The sequence below is a fragment of the Xenopus laevis genome, chromosome 5S (assembly GCF_017654675.1).
Source record: "Xenopus laevis strain J_2021 chromosome 5S, Xenopus_laevis_v10.1, whole genome shotgun sequence".
NCBI lineage: Eukaryota > Metazoa > Chordata > Amphibia > Anura > Pipidae > Xenopus > Xenopus laevis.
This window is the reverse complement of record NC_054380.1, coordinates 77533451-77552828: the sequence shown is the minus strand read 5'-3', so window position 1 is coordinate 77552828 and position 19378 is coordinate 77533451. Positions and strand designations below refer to the sequence as shown.

The following is a 19378-nucleotide window of genomic DNA, read 5'->3' as shown; positions in this document are numbered from 1 at the left end:
AATAAAATCAATCTTTACTCATTTTTTTTGCTAATATAGTGACGTAAAGGAAACCATTGCTTGCTTGCACCTTTTCTGCTGGCAGCTATTCATCTTCATTTCCCAGCGGCCAAAATCCATCAACAGGCCTGATCATCGATATGTAATTCATGTAACTGACTGCATGTGCAATGCATGTTTTCAATGTCAACAATGTCTGTTTTCAGATTTTGCTCCATTCATGAACAACACACGTAAGTGCCGACATGGTAAAGGAACTAACGTAATGGAAGTGGGGGATCATGTCCGAGCTGCTACTAACCCATTCTGTTTTGCTACAGTTATGTTAAAAACACATAAACAAATCTGTCAGAACACATTCACTATATTTGTCTTTCCCAAGAGGCCTAATTATTGGAAATGTTCTGAGCAAAGTCATAGATCAGTGCTGTTTTATACAGGGGGTAACATCTGTACCAGCTATTGTATCACTATAGTATGTTAGAAGGGGGGGTATAAGGAATCATGACGGTGACTGATGGCTGTGCTTTTACTGAACTATTTAACTCTGACAAGCAGATATGACTGCTTGTACATACAATTGCATGAGGAGCTGTAATGTATTGTCAGGTGGGTGCTAAGAAGGGATGTCGTTTATACTGATCCCTTGACACATAGCTCATACTAATCGAGTGCTTAGAGTTCTTTTTCCCCATGTGAAACATAACTGTAGCAAAGAGCTTAATAATCTGGAGAGAGAAAAATGGTGTTGGATATATAAACATACATTCATGAGGAATAGAACAGAAAGATTTACTGGAGCTGGTTTCATGCAAGGCCATTAAAATGCATCTGGTGACATGGTGACATGCTTGAATAAACAGTATTGCTGAGGCATGTATGATTTATAAGAACAGCCTTAGAGAAGCTTGGCAACAAAACATTCTTGATTGTTTTTTTTATTTCACTGAAAAGAATTCTTACTCTAAGGGGATTATTTGTTAAAGTCCGAATGCCAAAAACTTGAACATTTTAAGTTTTTTCAGTATAAAATCTGATTTTTTTCAGAATGTATTAAACCCAGAGGGTGTTAAAAATTTGAATAAAAAAGTACTCCAACTCAGACCTGTCGAGTTCATGTAGAAGTCAATGGGAAAAGTCCCGAAGATTTCCTGATCTGCTTTGGGTTTCCTGCAATAATCCGAATATGTTGTGGTTTTAAATCCCAAAAAAATCATAGTTTTCGGGCGTCAAACCCATAAATTCTTATGATTCAATTTTGTTTCTTGATCTTATCGAGTTTTTTCACGCACAGGAAACTTTCAGAAAAATGGATTGATAAATAAGGGGAAAAAAATCAGTCTGATTATTTTACCGTAAATTATAAATGAATACATTTTCGGATTTTGATAAAAAATGCCCCCCCCCCAAGTGCAGTAAATGGAGCTTTGTATCCACTTTGTACAGCCAGATAATCCTTCCATACAATCAAGAGATGCACCGTCTAGTAAAGCGGTATCCAATTGTATTTACAGTTTTACTAGTGTGCATGTAAATACTACAGTATGGTTGGACATTATTGGCCAGTGCAAAACACAGACAGAAGGTTTATTTAAGCAATGTCCACACATTCTTACTTTTTTAAAGAAAATCGAATCAGTAGGGCCTTTTTAGGATGCATTCTAACTCTAGTGGTGGATGGGCATGTTTATGGGGCGTTGCTCTCCAGCTCTGTGGATGGAAATGCTGTCAATAGCCATTGATTTTGCTACAGCTGGAGGGCTTTGGGTGAAAGTGGGAGAAAACACTCCAATCCTAGTATTTTATCAGCAGAGTCTAGTACAAATTTGAAGTTTGTAGATACCCTCTCATAGTGAGGGGACTATCTCAAATATAAAAATCTAAAATAAGCTTCAGCACACTAAAGTTTCCTAAATATAGTCCGTTAAAATTTCTGGCCAGTTTTTTAAATAATGAAGTTTATCTTCATTATCCCTCTCTCAGCATCAGTTTCTTTTCATTCTGTCTTCATGCAGCAGTTGGGTGTCAGATAATTATAGACAGTTAGATCCAATATATCTTATAGGGGGGGCTCCTTTTGCCTAGAAGATTTATTAGAGCTCACTCTATTAAAATCCCCTGACATCATGTCTCTCTACATGCAGGATTTTCATAGATTTGGTTAGTACTGGAATCAGTTATTTTAGTGAGCTCTAATACATCTGCTAGGAATGGAATCCCCCCTATAAAGGAGAAGGAAAGGTTAAAACTAAGTAAGCCTTATCAGAAAGGTCCATCTAAATATACCAGTAAACCCCCAAAGTAGTGCTGCTCTGAGTCCCCTGTCAAAAGAAACACTGCATTTCTTTCCTTCTATTGTGTACACATGGGCTTCTGTATCAGACTTCCTGCCTTCACCTTAAACCTCATTGCCCTGGGCAAGAGCATGCTCAGTTTGCTCCTCTTCCCCACCCCCTCCCTTCTCTACTGTAATCTGAGCCCAGAGCAGGGAGAGACTCAGGCAGGAAGTGATGTCACACCATGTTAATACTGCAGCTCCTATCCTAAACAAACAGAGAGTTTCTAGAGCTTTTTACTTAGGTATGGTAAAACATTCTACAGAATAAATATAGCATTCTAGCTTGCACTATTGCAGCTAATCTATTGGCAATAAAATGCCTCCGTAGCTTTCCTTCTCCTTTAAGATAAATGGATCTAAATGTCAATGACTATCTGACAACTGCTGCATGAAGACACAATGAAGAGAAACAGATGCTGAGAGAGGAATAGTGAATATAAACTTGATTATTTCAGAAACAATGCAGAATATTTAATTGACTGTTTTTAAAAAGCTTCTTATTTCAGTATGCTGAAGCTTATATTACATTTTCATTTTTGCGATAGTTTCCCTTTAATGATGACCCAGGTGTACAGTTTATGCAGCTCTTGATCTATCCACTTGGTGCCATGCTATGATTTAAAGGTTTCCGAGTGGGCTTTGTTGATGACACGGGTATTTTGACATATATATACACTTATTATTGCACTAATGCTCTCTGGAGTTAATAGTTTCTGATTTAATCATTTTTCTCTAACCTTCTGGAATTGGGTATTTACTCAATAAATTCATCTTCCTCTTTGTGTTGTAGCACCCAATCGGCTATTGATTGCACGTTCACACCTATATTAATAGATTTTCACTTTTTTTTAATGCTTAAAAAATCTGAATTGAGTTGGATTTACTCACATGCCTGACAAGCCTTATCAACTGTATTGTGTTCTAGAAATAGACTTGTCAGAATTATTTGGCGATAAAGTTGAAATCTGAAAAGATCAAAAGAAGTCTAGAGTTCTTAAGTGAAATGCGTCTCTGGTTTCATTGTAACAGATCCATTTCATGCGCAGTGTGACTCGCGTTACATTGTGTTCTGCCCTGGCATGTCAATCTACTGGATTTTTGAAAACATAAAAAAAAAATCTCCATTAGTGGAAAAAAAAGTGTACATAATGTAACTTTTAGGGATGCACCGTATCCACTATTTTGGATTCTGCTAAGCCCCCGAAACCTTTGCGAAAGATTCGGCCGAATACCGAACTGAATCTTAATTTGCATATGCAAATTAGGGGTGGGAAGGAGAAAACATTTTTTACTTCCTTGATTTGTGAAAAAAAATCACGTGATTTCCCTCCCCACCTCTAATTTGCATATGCAATTTGGATTCGGTTCGTCCGGGCAGAAAGAATTGGCTGAAACCAAATCTTGCTGAAAAAGGCCGAATCCTGAACCTAATCCTGTATTTGGTGCATCCCTAGTAAATTTTAATGTAGTGGTGGCCTGTTAGAGGATTGTTTTGGGCTGGGTTTTGTCCAAGGATATCCACTTTATAGGCTTTATTATTAATTTCTATTATCTGCTGTTTCATCTGCCCCTATTGCAGCTCTCTACTGGACATAATTTGCTGTTTTAATTTACTCATGTGGAGCTCAAGAGCTGCCCACCTGTACTAAAGGATTATTCTAAATTAAATATAAAACCTAGGCTACATTATGTAACTTTCATCTCTTCTAGAGCTTTTGTGGAGCCATATTGGCTGCTGGCCCATGACTTAATTAACCTGCGCAAAGATTAATTGAATTTACCAGCATGCACCTGTCATTACTTCTGAGTTCAAAACAATGTATTTTTAATATATTGAAGCTATTGTTTAGCTTGAATATTGGAATAGCAATATTCTTTAGAAATGTTCTTGTGCTAGAGACAGTTTAAAGAGTGAGACTCCAGAATTGATTAAAGGCTTATTTAATGTCTCCTCGTAGTACTATAGAATGAACTATACACATGGCAATATTTCTAGTAAATTTTGCAGTCATGACGCTTTTAAAACTTTTTACATACTTAGAGGCTGTATTACTGGACTGTAGGAAGTTTGGCTGTTTTGTTGAGACCTGGGTCTAGAATCTAGATGTCCAACTTCTGCTTGTTAGAAAATTACAAGAAAGTGTTTATAGGCTGCGATTTCTTAGAATAAGGATGCCTAGTAAGTATTTGCATAGTATTTATTTAATACTGATGCCTATTTAAATACAGTCTCTTGTGACTCTGTAGAGTTTTAGTGTCTCTTGTGTATTTAGTTTGAGCAGGCCAAGCTATTGTAGCTGTTTTCTGGTTCTTGGCCCAGTCTGGTATCTATTGTCACAACCCAGTAAGTAGAATGTCATCTCAGTACATTTATTTTTACAGAGTTCTCATATGTATTCCTTTAAGAAAGAAAATAAAACATAATTACCAGTGGTGTGATGTATTTGACAGGGCTTTGTCATACAGAAGCCAAAGGAACCTGTTTACATCTATGTTTACATTGCAACTAAACTAACAGGCTATAGGGGGGCGTGGCCGACTGCCGATGTGAGCTGACGCACTTTTAGTTCGCTCCGGTCTCCAGGCCTAAAATCCTGTATATATCGCTGATATACCGCCTTCATCACGGAATCTCAACACTGCAAGTGTGACCCCTTACCACAGAGAACAATTATGGGGCAAAACAAGGCACAGAAACGTGCTTCTGAGGCAGCATCCAAGTTGGGAAAGTATGCGAGGGAGAACAAGGATCAACAAAATGGCGGAGATTCACCATCGCAGAATCTGCGGGAGTCTCCCTCCCCGCCTCCCTCTCCAACTCCACCGGAGCTGACCCTCCAAGATATTCTCCAAGAAATCCGGGACTCTAAGGAGGCCTGTACTAGCATTATCACTGCTAAAACGGAGGAAATAAAAGTGGATCTGTCCATCATTAGACAGGACATGCAGAACCTCCGTGAGCGCACTGGTGACTTGGAACATAGAGTGAGTAATGTGGAAGATACACTGAGGCCTGTTGTTGGGGATGTACAGGGGGTGCAAAAAGCTCTAACTGACTGCCAGCGCAAAGCGGATGATCTGGAGAATCGTCTGCGCAGGAACAATCTCAGATTTGTGGGATTCCCTGAACGTGCAGAAGGTGATGCACCGGAGCTATTTCTGGAACTCTGGCTTAAGGCGTCATTGGGTGAGTCTAACCTCTCTTCCACTTTTGTTATTGAACGGGCTCATAGAATCCCCTCTCGCCCTGCACCCCCTGGGGGTCCCACGAGGCCGCTTATAGCCAAGCTCCTGAACGCCCGGGATAGGGACAGCATTTTGCGACTAACCCGCACCAAAGGTCAACTACAATTCCAAGCGCATAATATCTCTATATACGCTGACTTTTCGACCGAGGTACAGAAGCAGCGTGCTAAATTCTATGAGGCAAAACGACGGCTCCGGGAAGCTAAACTGGATTACGCCATGCTTTATCCCGCCAGGCTGAGAGTTATAGTGGATGGCAAATCACTCTTTTTCACCTCTCCGTTGGAATTAAATAACTGGCTGGACTCCAGGCGTTAGGAAGTTCTGCGGATGTATCCCTGAGTCTGGACTCCTAGTGTTCCATCTCTTATGGCCCCTGGAAGTTGTGTTGCAGACGTTACCCTTTTAGGTGGCTTAGCAGTTGTGCAACGATTGGATATGCCCGTAGTTTTGGTTTTTTTTTTTTTTTTTTTTTTTTTTTTTTTCTTCCAGGGTTTCATCATGGACCTGCCTGTCGGATACTTGATCTACTGTTCCCTATAAGACAGTTACCATCTGGATGTCGGATTTGCATGGACTTTCCATTGACTCAACCTTTATTGTCTATTGTGGGTGCTGACATGTGGTAAGACGTATGGCGCTGCCTGCGGATGCTTGTGATCGGTCTGGAGATAGGGGTAAAGGGGAAGTGCTGTTTGTTGCACCACAACCCTTACACGAGAGTATGGCAACCCTGCCGCCCGCGGCACTGCTAATGTTTTCTTTTTTGTTCGGGGGGCAAATTCTACCCAAAGTTGGGGGTGGGTGGAAGGGGAGGGGGGAGTTTCTGGGGGATGTTTTACATTATGAAGTTAATTCAGGTGCTATGATGCAAGATCGAAGTCGACTCAATCTCGCATTTGGAGTGATAGACTTTGGAGGCTTTGCTACTATACAGATATTTCTTGGGGCTTGTCCATGTCCTCAACAGCAGGTTCGTATCCCATATTCTGTTTACTGCTTTCACAAATTTTTGCGATGAGTCTCTCCTTACTAAGTTGGAATGTGAGGGGTCTTAATGACCCAATTAAACGTAGGCTGACTTTGGATTATATCAGGAAACGTAATCCTGATCTGGTGTTCCTACAGGAGACTCACCTCATGGGCAATAAGGTCAAATCTATTAAGAAACCCTGGATTGGGTGGAGTTATCACTCTACTTATTCCTCTTATACAGCAGGCACGTCTATTTTAATTAAAAAATCGGTGAGCTTTCGGCCCTACACTATTAAAATTGATCCCAGGGGTAGATTTGTTTTTATTCACTGTCAAATTGCTGCCAAGGAACTAATCTTAGCTAACCTCTATATTCCCCCTCCATATTCAGATGACTGCCTCCACCATCTTATTCCGTTTATTGCTGCTCGCCCGCATGCACAAATTATTTGCGCTGGGGATTTTAATTCGGTCCTGTCTCCCCAGCTTGACAGGTTGCATAGGCGGCCTCCACAAACCACTCCGCCTCCTACCAATTTGGCCAGTATAATGGAGGAGTTAGGTCTAGTGGAGGGCTGGAGACTTCTCCATCCTACAGAGCTTCAATATTCATGCTTTTCTACATCACACCTCACCTTATCACGCATTGACCTTATTTTCCTGACGAGAGGGCTCCTAGCTGGACTTTTGGATGTAGTATACCTGCCACGGGGCATTTCAGATCATGCCCCCCTCATGGCTACTTGGCACAACTCTCAGGCGAGTGAACAGAAGAGGTGGGCCTTAAATCCAGTTTGGCTGGAGATTATTGACAATGATGAGGGGCTCATTGGTAGTATGAGAGAATTTTTTGAGGTAAATAGGGACACTGCAGATCCGTCTGTTGTATGGGACACCTTTAAAGCCTATATGAGAGGGGTTTTTCATAGTGAAATCACTGCAGTTAAACGCATGTCCAAAATTGAGGAGGTGACCTTAGCTAGTAAAGTTTCTGACTGTGAACAAGCTGTAGTCATTGACCCTACTCCACAGCACTACGAGGACCTCCAGTCTGCCCAATCAGCTTACTCTACCTATCTCTGCGCTAAGGCTAAACGTAAATTGCTATTCACTAAGGCTTCCTTCTATGAGCACGGTGAGAGGGTAGGTAAGCTGCTTGCTTATATCTCCAGAGCTGATAATCCAACACCTGTAATAACGGAACTAGTAAGCCAGCAAGGGCTACGGTGTACTGAACCCAGTGAGATTCGAGACCTATTGACCTCTTACTTTACTGCAGTCTATAAATCTACTAATGTTACATCTGCGGAGGACAGGTAAAACTTCTTAGCTGGCCTTGGGTTGCCACTGCTATCCCAGGCAGATAAGTCCCTGTTAGAAGATCCATTCACCTTGAGAGAACTGTATGACGCTATAGACTCCTTTCCCTGCCGGAAGGCACCTGGTCCTGACGGCCTCCCCATTGAATTTTACAAAAGGTTTAAAGAGCATATTGGGCCCTATTTCCTATCAATGCTACAGTATGCTTTTCAAGAGGGACACCTCCCTCCTTCCCTATATGAGGCCTCTGTAGTTTTGTTACTGAAGCCTGGCAAAAACCCTACCCAACTGGATGCGTACAGACCAATATCTCTTCTCCCAACTGATATTAAAATTTTAGCTAAAGTGCTAGCGAATAGGATTAATAAGGTCATACACACTGTTATTGCAGCAGACCAGACTGGGTTTATGCAGGGGAAATCTACTGCTCTCAATATTAGACGGCTTTATTTGAACCTCGCCACTAAGCATGACAACTCCGGCCAGAGGGCTGTGGCTGTCTTAGACATCACGAAGGCGTTCGACACGGTTGAATGGCCCTATATGTGGTCCGTGTTGAAGCAATTTAATTTTGGGCCCTCCTTTATAGCTTGGGTAAGACTCATGTATTACTCGCCTAGGGCGTCCCTAATAGTAAATGGCATACCCTCACCACAGTTTCCCCTGGAAAGGGGTACGAGACAGGGCTGCCCGATGTCTCCCCTTCTGTTCGCCCTGGCCATGGAGCCCTTTGCTCAAGCAGTCAGAATACATGCTAATTTTCAAGGATGGCGCCTTGGGGATAGGGAGGAGAGGATCCAGCTTTATGCTGATGATACCTTGATATATCTTGGGGATATGGGGCCGTCCCTACACTGTTTAATTGAGATAATAACGACATTCGCGGGCCTTTCGGGATTGGTCAATAGTGCGGCTAAATCCAACATACTCCTAGTCGATTGCATAATGACCCAAGCAGGACAGCCGCAGTCTCCATTTCCAATTGTAGCTCAATTTACTTACTTGGGAGTCGAGGTCAAGCTACCCATCTCTGAATATTATCGTTCTAATGTTCTGCCTCTGCTGTCAATTGTAGAAAAGAAAATTAAGGTATGGGAATCCTTGATGTTAAGCCCAATGGGTAGGATACAGCTCATAAAGATGATCCTTCTCCCTAAACTGCTTTATATCCTTCTCCAAGCTCCGATTTGGATTAATAAGTCCTTCTTTGCCAAAATTGACTCTAGCTTCCGTAGGCTGATTTGGGTGGGCACTCGCCCTCGATTGAGTTTAAGCACACTTACTAGGGACAAGTTCCACGGTGGGGTTTCCTTCCCAAGTGTCTTCCTGTACTACTTGGCAGCACAGCTAGTGGTATGGGTGGGAGAATCTTTCCATCAGACTCTCTATCACCTACATAGGCTAATAATAGGTGGCCCCTTCCCCCCATTTCAGTGGCTTCTCATTAAAAAACCGCGGCCCCTGCAATACCCAAATCAAGTGTTGAGTTTCATGCGCACAATTTGGGGGAAGGCTTCTCAACTTGCCATGATCGATAAACTTCTTCCCCAGACACCACTCTGGGAAAACTTTTGGTTTCCGGGCGTGGCTAGACTGGGCAAGAATCCTATTTGGGCGAGGTGCGGGATCCTTACCATAGGGGAGGTTTGGCACGAAGGGGAGTTGGTCCCGTTTGCTAAGCTGCAGGAAGACTTTCGCTTACCTTCGCACCAATGGTTAAGATACACTCAACTGCAACAGAGCCTGTCCTATCAGAACAGACAGCAACCTATTCAGTTAGCTCATTATAGCTGGGTGGACTGCCTTTCACAGGGCTCCACAAAGGGCATTATCTCGAAGATTTATTCGGGACTGCACACTGTGCATTTTAATAAACCTCTACTATCCCTGAAGGCTAAATGGGAGTGTGAAGTTGGGGTGCTTGAGGATGAGGAGTGGGATGAGTTGGTGGCCTCTCCTCTTACGGTTTCCGTCAACTATAGAGATAGAATGATACAATTATACCTAATACATAGGGCATACTACTATCCAGCTAAATTGCACCGAATCTTTCCTGACTCATCCTCGGAATGCCCCAGGTGCCAGGTTTCGGATGCCTCTCTCACCCATATGATATGGGACTGTCCGGTTCTTGCTAAGTACTGGTCTGAGATCCTTGATTCTCTTGATGCAATTATGGAAACCAGTATCCCACGTTCAGTGAAAACCTGCTTCTTTGGCATAGGCCTTAATGATACCTTTACTTTCTTGCAAGCACTGTTTGTGAAAGAATGTTTGTTCTTGGCTAGGAAGCTCATCACGAGGAAGTGGAAAGATGCCCTTCCTCCTTCCTCAGTGCACTGGAGGCAGGAGGTTAAATCTCTATGCAGTTTAGAGGCCTTGATTTATAAAAAAAGGGGTAGCTCTAAGAAGTTTGATAAGATCTGGGTTCAATGGCTGGATTGGGTACATGACTAGTGGATTTTACTGATATGCATTCTATGTACTTGCTGTGATGCCATGTTTACTGTGTGGATTCGCTGTTACCTCTGAATGTGCCTTTGTACAAGACTTTTATTTTCTATGTGTAACCAAATGTGACAATGTGTTCTCTTGCATTGTATGTCTTATATATTGAGTTCAATAAACCACACCTGAATTCAAAAAAACTAACAGGCTATATAGTCAAAGACGCTAATGAAAAGAGACATGGGGTAGGGGGGGACGGCCCATTTTTGCAAAAATCTTCCTATAGTAATTTAGCTAAGTAAGTAGACATTCTGCCTTCAATATACATCATATTAATTATATTAATTAATTGCTGGATATATTCTGACTGAAACTATACTAGAATGTTAGGGGAAAAAACGAAAATGAAGGATCAAGCCAGTTCTAAAGCCATTATCGTGGCTGTATTTTCCCAGTTTTCCAACTCTGGGGCAGATTTACTAAAGGGCGAAGTGGCAGTCGCTAGCGAAAATTCACCAGAAATCCCATCTGCAGGAACATCGCCAATTTACTAACAGGCCTAGAGGAGAATTCGCTAGCAAAAGAGTTCATTGCTAACAAAGTTTTGCGCCCTATCGCCAGGCAAATTTTCACGATCATTACTCTGCAATCTGCAGTCACTAAAATGTGACTTTTCCATTACATTACCCCTTTCACCAGAGTTTCCTTTGCCACCAGGGCCGCTCCGGCCATGAGGCAAGGTGAGAATCTTGCCTCAGGCGGCATGGAGCGGCCAGTTACCAGGGGCGGCAAAAAGCCGCCTCTGGTAACTTTAAGAGCCGAATTTCCGTTTTTTAAAATGGAAATTCGGCTATTCTAGCGCAGCGAGCGCAATAGCGCTCACTGCACTAGCGATGCGGCCCCTCCACCCGCTCCGACGCTGGTAGTTAGAAGAGCGGAGCAGGAGGAGGGGCGGCATTGGGGCTGCTGCCTCAGGCGGTAGCAGCCCCTGAAACGTGCCTGTTTGCCACCTTAGACCTGGTGAACTAATAGGATGACGCTACATTCTTCTCAATCTTATGTCAGTGATCTCATATTCTGTATGAGGAAGTCTCATAAAAATGATTAAAAAAAACGCTGGCATTTTATCATATTTTATCAATTTTAAAATTGAGGGGCATGCCACATTTGTTTAAGGGTGGGCTCATGTCTAGGCCTAGGGCATTAGAGGATCTCTTTTGTCTTTATTTTGCTTCCTTGGATATTTGTAATAATAAGTGGCCATTTCAAGCATTTGCATCAACATCTCTAATAAAGATGTCCATACAACCTATATGTACCCTCCCTATTTAAATTGACCTAAGCGTAAGTGTACTAATAAAGTTTCACTGGGCAGAAATGAACGTTAGCGAAAGTTCGCTATGAAATGCTCGCACTGTTGAATTTACGCTACAGAAATTCGCCAGCTTTCGGCTGCCGAGACGCAACTTCACATTTTAGTGAATTAGTGTAGTGGTATAGATTTAACAGCTGGAGAAGTGGCGCAAAGTATGGCGAAGCTTTCACAGGCTATTTGCCCTTTAGTGAATTTGCCCCATTGTTAGAAGACTCCATGAAGGATAACAAGTTCTTGTAAGACGCCAATTACTTTGCAATGCGGTATTCCAAGACTTGATGGATAGAAGATAGAAGTTCTTCCTATATCCTCCTCTGATCTAAGTGGGGGTTTCACTTTTTGTTTGACAATAAAGAGGTTATCGATTCGTCTTAACATTCCTGCCTTGTCCCACCAAGAAACTGAAGTTCACTGTGTAAACGCCTGTAAGAGTTGGCTCCAGCATGCTACATATTAGATGAGGGATAAATTAAATAGACAAGTGCATTTAAAATGCCTTTTATCTAATGTAACATTTAAGGAACAATTTCCTTATTAACCTATTAACCTGTGTCTCCTAATTCAAGAGCCTGCACTTCTTTCCTGTCAATTGTAAATGGATGAACAGGCAGAGAATCTGATACCAAAACCCATCTCTTTAAGTAAAGATAGTCTCTATACACGTTTCCTTTTACTAAGTAAGAAATCCATTCTTAGAGGCATAATTGTGAACTATATTACTGTAGTTAAAGTATAAGAAATGAGCTGCACTACCTTATGTGTTTTATATTATGCAGTAGTCTCTGCTGAAGGAAATAATATAGACACGATAGGAAAGTGCAGGTCAGAGCCATAATTTAACTACCAATTTGTATGGAGATTATGTTACTTCTCTCAAGTAGCTATCTGAATATTTTAGGTTTCAGTGAGTGTGCTTGTGTTTCACCCTAACAAATGGAAATCTCTTGAAAAATTTAAAACTTGATAGAAGGAATTTTCTTTTTTACTGTCATTATTTATTCTATAAATTCATGTATTTTTATTTCTTCTTGTAATAGCCCAGCAGAACCCGGTAGTACAACTTCCTGCTAGGCAACAGGAGATTGAAATGAACAGGCAGCAGCGGTATTTCCGTATTCCTTTCATCCGTCCTGCTGACCAATACAAGGATCCACAGAACAAGAAGAAAGGGTGGTGGTACGCGCATTTCGATGGTACCTGGATAGCTCGGCAGATGGAACTTCATCCAGACAAACCTCCAATTTTGCTAGTTGCTGGTAAGTATCATATGTGTACAAACATACCAGTATACAAGCTTCATTTCTCATGTATAGTTTTTATTCCTTAAGGAACATCTATACATCATCCCGTTAGTGTTTGTTACATTTGGCTTAGATTTTATTTATTCTTTTTTTGTTTTTTCACCTTACAAATTCTAATACTTGAACATTTTCTCAAAAATATTTTAAGCTCTGGTTTTATTTTTGGACAAACTATAGCGGGTTGTCATCGTTCTTTTACAGGTTTTCATTCGTTCTAAGTAAAACCTGACTTAAAGGAACAGTTCAGTGTAAAGATAAAAAATGGGTAAATAGAAAGGCTGTGCAAAATAAAAAATGTTTCTAATATAGATAGCCAAAAATGCAATGTATAAAGGCTGGAGTGACTGGATGTCTAACATAATAGCCAGAACACTACTTCCTGCTTTTCAGCTCTCTAACTCTGAGTTAGTCTGCGACTTGAAGGGGGTCCACATGGTACATATCTGTTCAGTGAGTTTGCAATTGATCCTCAGTATTTATCTCAGATTCAAAAGCAACAGTTATGACCCATGTGGCCCTCCCCCAAGTCACTGATTGGTCACTGCCTGGTAACCAATCAGTAGAAACCAAGAGAGCTGAAAAGCAGGAAGTAGTGTTCTGGCTATTATGTAAGACATCCAGTCACTCCAGCCTTTATACATTACATTTTTATCTAACTATATTAGAAACATGTTCTATTTAGCACAGCCTATTTATTTACCCAGTTTTTATTTTTACACTGACATTCCTTTAATGGAGTGGTTCACCTTTTAGATTAACTTTTAGTATGTTATGAAATAGCTAATTCTAAGCAATTTTTCAATTGGCCTTCATTTTGTCTTCTTTTAAATTTTAATTATTTGCTAATTCTTTCAAATAGGGGTCACTGACCTCATCACAAGACAAATGCTCTCAGGAGCTTAAAATGTATTTTTATTGCTACTTTTCATTACTCATTTTTCTATTCAGGCCTTTCTTATTCATATTCCAGTCTCTTATTCAAATCAGTGGTTGAACCATAACAACCAAATCGCTCAAATTGCAAACTGGAGAGCTGCCGAATAAAAAGCTTAATATCCATAAATAATAAAAAATGAAAACCACTGGCACATTTTCTCAGAATATCACTCTCTACATCATACTGAACGTTCATTTAAAGGTGAACAATCCCTTAAATGAACTGTTTAATAAATAAACAACAAATCCAAAAAGTTTGCTACATGTGCAGAAAGTGAGCTCTCTGATATTTCACCCTACACATAATTTTGTTTGCATCACACAAAGCAGATCTGGAGTATAGTTCAGTAATGCAAGGTTATATTGCTTCTAGGGAAGGATGACATGGAGATGTGTGAACTGAATCTTGAAGAAACTGGGTTAACAAGAAAAAGGGGAGCTGAGATTTTACCTCGACAATTTGAAGAGATTTGGGAGCGCTGTGGAGGAATTCAGTACCTGAGCAACGCGGTTGAAAGTAGTCAAGCACGGCCAACATACGCTACAGCAATGCTGCAAAATCGACTGAAATAGTTCTCCATAAATGGATATTCGTTACTATCTTGCAGCTGACAAGAAGGGAATCAGGCGTCTGCAAGAGCAGCTAACATTGAATGATCTTGAAATAGAGAGTTTTATTATAAAGTGAACAGGTTTCATTAATTGTGGGGCTTCATTAATTTGTATTTTAGATGTTTTATTTTGATGTAGTAGTAGTAGTTTAATAGTGAAGTGGTCCTTGCAGGCACTTTTTTTTTTAGTCCAGTATATATATTTATGTTGCATTTGAAATTGAGGCCTTATATATAATGTCATTGTTTAGTGTGAAACGGGAGGCAAACTATATTCAAAACAACACTAAACCATGATGCACTTTCCATGCTACTGTACCTGTTTTCTGAGAGTGCCTTCTGGTTAATACTGCAAGACAGTGATATTTAAACATGTCATATGTCCCTTCTAGTCTAGTAACCCATAACAACAACCGTTTTATTGTTTGCTCTCTATCTGCTCTCTAACTGCACAGCAGCCAATAATAACCTCTGAATAACTGCTAGATGGAGCAAACATATTTTTTATTTGCCGTGGAAGTTAGTTTCTTTGAAATGCTTGGATATGATGCTTAACTACATGAATATTGTTTTATTCTCAAATGCTCAGGCAATGAAAAGATTCCAAGCATCTTATGGTGAGATACTGACAAATACTTGTTATTTCAAGAGTTGCCACTTGTACCATTAATAAGAGTGAGGTCTACCAACATTCCTGACTCAATAGATGTCAATTGTACATTGTCCCATAAAAAGAAAAGTATATTTACAGTACATACATTAGGGTTAATGTATGCACAGTCTTAAACTGTTCTTTTGCTGTACAATGTTTACAAAGTGCTGTGTACCTTTAACTGATGGAGCTAGATGGAGCAATGGTTATCCCTAAAGTTTTCTTGAAATAAATGACTCAAAATAGTGTTGCCACCCGTCCAGTTTTGACCTCAGACAGTCTGGTTTTCAGAAGGACTGCCCAGTTTCCAAATATGGAAAACCGGTGAGGATCACCTTGATTGACATGGCAATCAGCCAATCTATGATCGCCATATCATGGCTCCACCCCATGATGCACCACCCTTTGACATCACTGCCGCCCCATTGACATCACCTTCCCCACCAAATTGTGAGCCTCAGAAAGGAGGCAATGCTAACTTACAATAGGTTGAAGTCTTTTTTGGTTATCTGAAATGGTTTATAAAATCTTCAGTCATCTAAATCAAAGCCCAAATACATATCCAGAAAAGATTTGTGATAGTCAGCGCCCTATGGGTACATGAATTTGTTATAGCCCAATGTTTTCCTTCATTTATATGCTCCTTAAAAGAAATTGTACAACCAGGTGTCTGTGAGGAAAATATAATTGAAGGGGTTTCTTTTAGACATTGGTGCTGAGTCTTCTCTGAATGCCATTTTCTCAAAGGCCGGCTTTCTCCCTTACATTATGGTTCCACAGTCATCTCTTGTTATAACATCACACTTGTTATTATGAATTTTACAAAAACTTGAGATTATTTAACTGACTGAAATCCTCAGAACCAGATGTGTTTTAATTAGGTTGGCATTGAATGCAACACTGATAACATGTTTACAGTAGAATGTTACTTACAGCTGGAAACATAAAGGACATGTAAACCCTACATTTTCCTGCCAAATATATAAGTTGGGCACATCTCCCCCCACCAGAACAGCATCTTTTGAACTGCTTTGTTCCCCTTTTTTCACCAGCACCATCACATTTTCCTAAAAAGCTTTCAGCAGCGGGCATTTTTGCCTGTGACTAGTGATTGGCGAATTTGACCCGTTTCGTCCTAAATTCGCAAAAAAGTCGCCAAACACATTGAAGTCAATAGGCATTTTTTTGCTGCGAGACTGTGTGAAATTTTTTAAACCACACAACATTTTTTTTACTATCTATCATAGTTTATGGGTGTTTTCTTCTCAGCAAAAGAGGAAAGATAATTTACTCATCCCTCTGGCACATCATCAATGGCATTTAAAGTTCATGCAAGCAAGAATGCATGCTTACATAGAGACAACCTACTTTGATGGAAAGTCTTGCTTGAATTTAGCACTGTATTGGTTAAGATGAGCTCAGGAGAGGAGAAAGAAAGTTTCTATGGAAACCAGCAATCCTATCTGTTTAGTAATCTGAGCTGAGAAAGAACTGAGCATGCCCAGTAGCCAACAGCCAAAGCAAATTCCCAAAGGAGGGAGTAGGTTAGAGCTAGAGGATAAAAGGAATCCTAAGTGATTAAGTGGATGCTGCAACCTGACTATTAACCTTTGAATAACCGGTGTGGCACATATTTAAAGATTTCAAAGAGGCTGTTCGCTAACATTTTTTTGTGGGTGGTTTACATGTCCTTTAAGGAATAAATGCAATGCACTTTAACTTGTGTTCACCACATCTAAACTAGTGCACCCTGGACGTCAGTGTACAAATGTTACTTATTGATAATGTCAACAATGTAGGAGGGAGTGCACTGGTTTACATGTTTAACAATAAAGATCTAGATTTGTGTAAAGTATCTTTAAAAATGGCTTGGATAGACATAATATCAAAGGCTATTGTGATACTAAACTCTATAGTTAGTATAGGTATGGGTATATAGAATTTATGTGAAAGTAGGGAGGGGTGTGTGTATGGATGCTGGGTTTTCAATTGGAGGGGTTGAACTCGATGGACTTTGTGTTTTTTCAACCCGATTTAACTATTAAAATCTTAAACTATTATATACGTATATACGCATCTGTACATACTGACTTGCTTTCAAGCAAACTCTTAAAAAAGTTGGATCGGTTTATTAGATGTTGGTGCTTGCATCAAAGCAGCTCCTTAAGGTTTCCATTAACCGTCTGGGAATGTTACCATTTCCTGGAGAGCCATGTCCTTAGTGCAGGGGATCTGTGACAGGACCAAGAACAAGTATGTAAGCAGTGGGACATTAACAAGCACAACCTTAGAATTTGTCAGACTTACTGGGCCATTGACATTGCTCAGGAATAAAATGGCAGTGGCTTTCATTTGGTAAAATTCACCTACTACGACTATATGAAATGAATTAATTTGTGTGGAACGTTTTTGTTTGTGTCATCTCCTAAATAATATAAATTGTAGTCGAGATTGGTTTTTAAAACTTGATTTCAGCTGTAAATTTTTTATTTATGTTTAACCTGAAATGATCTCTTATAAAGTGTACTGTATTGTTAGAAAATAAACACATTCCTCGCAGAGGTGTCATGGTAGTTAGAATGAAGCCTTGCATAGTGCCGGAAAACTAATTGCAAAGTGATAATGGAACGAGTCGGAAAGAATACAACTTTTCACCTTTGTTCTTTGCTTGAATAAGCAGGGGAATGTGCCTGAATGTTTAGAGAAGATATACTTTTCTGTTATGTCTGCTTATTAAAGCGGCACTGAATGCTGTTCTTATGCATGGACGGTGCTGTGCTGGGTAAAACATCTTAAGGTCTTGCACATAAAAATATAAATGGTTTAAAATATAAGCCTTTAGATATAGGGGCTCATTCATCACAGGATGCAAAGCCTTCTCACAGCTGCTTTCCCTAAAAATGTTGTGACAGAACATGGTGACTTGTCCACAAAGTGATCTTGTAAGTAGCAGCTGACCTAGTTGACCTATACATTTGGACTTAAATGTCAACTAAAACCTCTGAAAATGTATGTGTAATTAAAGTGCACATCTGCATTAAGGTGTCTTGTGTACAGCACCTCATACCTTCTGAGTTCTCTTTCTTCTGTCCTGCACCTTATTGGTTCTGGTGGCCGTGCATATCTGAAACCTCTTGCTCATAGTAGGTTGATTTTTTAGAGCACACAGAACATGCATATAGAGAGTAACGTAGGCCATTCCACATGAGAAATTATTATTTTAATATGAAATAGCATCTTAGCAAAGTAATGAGAAAAGTTATGGAGGGGAGGAGCAGAGTGTGTGGAGAGAACAGCCAGGAATAAAGTGGAGTTCTACCCTGCAGTCTGGCATCTCTGTGCGGGTTCTTCAAGTTCTGCTATACACTGGAAATGAAAGAGCATGAAATAGAAAGAGGCTAGAAAAGAGATATGGAGACACCCAGGAAGTGACGTAATCACGTGTGGAAGTGACATCACTGTGCGGAAGTGACATCACTGCACATGTGCATTTGTCTGCCTGAAGCCACTGATTGCGGGATGTGCAGAAGCGTCCCGTGACATCACTAAATACAGTCATATGAAAAGGTTTGGGAACCAGTCTTAATTCTTTGGAGTTTTGTTTATCATTGGCTGAGCTAAACGCTTTCTGTTAATATATAACATGCCTTATGGAAATAGTAGTATTTCAGCAGTGACATAAGGTTTATTGGATTAACAGAAAATATGAAATATGCATCATAACAAAATAAGACAGGTGCATAAATCTGGGCACCCCAACAGAGATATTACATAAATACTTAGTTGAGCCTCCTTCTGCAAATGAAACAGCCTCTAGGCACCTATAGACTGTGATGAGTGTCTGGATTCTGGATGTCGGTATTTTTTGAACATTGGTCAATACAAAATCTCTCCAGTTCAGTTAAATTTGATATCTGCTGCGCATGGACAGCCTGCTTCAAATCATCCCATAGATTTTCAATATTATTCAAGTCAGGGGGCTGTGACGGCCATTCCAGAATATTGTACTTCTCCCTCTGCATAAATGTCTTTGTAGATTTCCAAGTGTGTTTAGGGTCTTGTTGAAATGATTGGACTGATGCTTGAACATTATCCTGAAGAATTTGTTGATATTGGGTTGAATTCATCCGACCCTCAACTTTAACAAGGGCCCCAGTCCCTGAACTAGCCATACAG

The 19378-nt window shown here is 40.3% G+C and overlaps 1 protein-coding gene across 10 annotated transcripts in view; it reads left to right on the top strand.

The window, feature by feature from the left end:
- myo6.S (myosin VI S homeolog) overlaps positions 1 to 17761 on the top strand; it is a 146310-nt gene extending 128549 nt beyond the window's left edge. For 7 of the 10 annotated variants that reach the window (XM_018265481.2, XM_041564666.1, XM_018265487.2 and 4 more), the window contains 3 exons: positions 207 to 233; positions 12740 to 12958; positions 14313 to 17761. In XM_018265481.2, coding sequence (XP_018120970.1) covers positions 207 to 233; positions 12740 to 12958; positions 14313 to 14512 — 446 coding nt within the window. In that variant the 3' untranslated portion in view covers positions 14513 to 17761. The remainder of the gene's footprint in view (positions 1 to 206; positions 234 to 12739; positions 12959 to 14312) is intronic. The other 3 variants (XM_018265488.2, XM_018265485.2, XM_018265482.2) reach the window with 1 other exon arrangement.
- Positions 17762 to 19378: the final 1617 nt, after the last annotated feature.